The sequence below is a fragment of the Aplysia californica genome, unplaced genomic scaffold (assembly GCF_000002075.1).
Source record: "Aplysia californica isolate F4 #8 unplaced genomic scaffold, AplCal3.0 scaffold00084, whole genome shotgun sequence".
In the NCBI taxonomy this organism is placed as follows: Eukaryota; Metazoa; Mollusca; class Gastropoda; order Aplysiida; family Aplysiidae; genus Aplysia; species Aplysia californica.
In genome coordinates, this window is record NW_004797354.1 from 1256921 (window position 1) to 1259122 (window position 2202).

General features: G+C 43.5%; 1 protein-coding gene across 1 annotated transcript in view; it reads left to right on the plus strand.

Moving 5' to 3' along the window:
* The window catches only part of LOC106011284, a 39914-nt gene extending 38025 nt beyond the window's left edge, over positions 1-1889 (plus strand). Inside the window, exon 8 of the mRNA XM_013080411.2 lies at positions 767-1889. Within this exon, the coding sequence (XP_012935865.2) occupies positions 767-1868 (1102 nt within the window). The 3' untranslated portion in view covers positions 1869-1889. The remainder of the gene's footprint in view (positions 1-766) is intronic.
* The last annotated feature ends 313 nt before the right edge of the window (positions 1890-2202 follow it).

Consider the following 2202-nt stretch of genomic DNA (forward strand, 5'->3'; position numbering starts at 1 on the left):
GAGAGAGAGAGAGAGAGAGAGAGAGAGAGAGAGAGATTGTTTGGGACTATAGGCTTCGACTTGTCAGTGATCTACATGGTATGAGGTAGGGAACAAAGTGCTTTGTCAGCTAGTTAGCTGAGCTGTCCCCTCATATAATATAAAGTGGGTTCTTGTTCTCCCTACTGGACCCTAGAGTCAGCAGTGTTAGCGAACTCTTTCATCATGACACTAAATAACCGACGAGGAAAGATGACAAAAGGTGGCACAGAGTCAAACTCGGATATCTATTCAACCGCAGTTTGCCGGCCAAGAACAGAGTAAATGCTTAATAGTATGAAAACCAAACGGTATACACTTTTCTCACAGTGTCCTGCGTTTATAATATGTGTATTTTTAGTGTAGACTTAACGCCCTCACCCACGCAATGATTTAGATCATTTAGGCTGTGCGATATCCCCCAGCTGCCAGGGTAAACCCAGACTTAGAAGAATACAACGCCCTAGCGTAAAAAGCCAAGGTACTCAATATTCTCTCCGCATGGGTTTCGATCTTTGGTCCTCTGCGAGCGAGGCGAAGCACCTTACCACTGCACCGCAGATGGTGGTTTTATGTGAGTCAACAAAACACAATAGGAGATGTTTGCAATAGCTTTCTTTCTGTCAGCCTTTTATTGTGTACAGATGTGCTCTCGATTTGGTATCAAAATAATTGCAACAAGACTATGACAAAAACAAATTACTAGAGGATCTCGATGACATGCTAAAGATAACCTTCCTTTTTTCAGAGTCCCTTCGACATTTTTGGTTCTTTCTGCAACTATGTTGGCTTTCCAAATGACGGCATTTTGTTTGATGAGCGAACCAAGAGAAGAAGATGAGGAAACTGTCACGAATGCTAAGAATGTGGCGCAGCAAAAAAATTCTGAACCTGCCAGAGAAGATGAGAAGGAACGCATGAGTCATACCCCACGTGGATTTATTAAAGGTTGTGAAAATTACAAGGATATCGAAGTTGGCAATGGTAAAAAGGATGTAAATCATTTTCCTCCGTTATTGAAGGCGGATGGGTCTCATGACCTGTCAAGTAAAGGAAACGGTGTACCTTATAGCGAGGAAACCGTCCAAGATGACAAACACAATGGCAAAGGTTCTTTTGGGCAGAACAGTTACTCTCAAAGTTCTGACAAAACTGTTGTTAAAAAAGAAGATCAAATCAATATGAGAATGTCTGAGGGGAGTAACCCCAGCTTATCACGGAAAGATGAAGATGATAGCAGAACGGTTACTTCCCCTGAAGAACATGGTAGCGTAACGGTGTCGGAGGCGCTGCGAATGAAGGAGTTTTACATCCTGTGGCTCGGTGTAGGATCCATTGAATGTCTGTACGTCACCCAAGACGCCTTCTACAAAATCTTTGGGCAGAGCGTCATCAAGGACGACCATTTCCTCACGGCAGTTGGGATAACTTTGTGTATCTTCGTATTTCTAATGCGCCTGGTCTGGGGTGCAACGGTCGACAAACTGGGTGCTAAGATCTCCATGCTTCTAGTGTGCGGCGCATGCTCTATCACTTCGACACTGTGGTATTTCACGCCGTACGCAAGTCGCTGGCTTTACCTTATTTGGACATGCCTTGTGGGCGGAGCTACATGTGGTATGTATGGCGTTATGTTCGTCTCAGCCTATCAGTGCTTCGGAAGTAAACACTTCACAACCATATATGGACTGATCTTGACGTCTGGAATTTGTGCAAGTCTGTTTGTCGCTTGGACCTCTGGCTACCTCCTAGACGCCTTCGGCTGGTTTGGATTGTTTAACGCTATGGCGTTGGTAAACCTCATCACCGTCATTGTAACTCTTATACTGTTTCCCTACAAAATTCAATAAAATGTACTCTGAAACAGCTTATAATTGGGTCTTTATGTTTTTCCTGGAAGGTCTTACCCTCCACTCCAATAGGTATAAGTATTAAGAGAATTCTTTGAAAACGGCGAGAGACTGGTTGCTAGTCAAGGGGTAATGTTATGTAAAATGTAGCTAGATGAAAAGGCCAAGAATCAAGTGCACTGTGAGGTGAAGATCTTAGAGCCAGTTACTCTCTGAGCTCTAGTGGCTGCACGAGACCAGCAACCTTTTCAAATTAGAGATATGACATTACAAATTTACCCCCTTTTCAACACGGTAATGGAAGTTAAAAGGACTTTCGAAGCTAAGGTTCAGC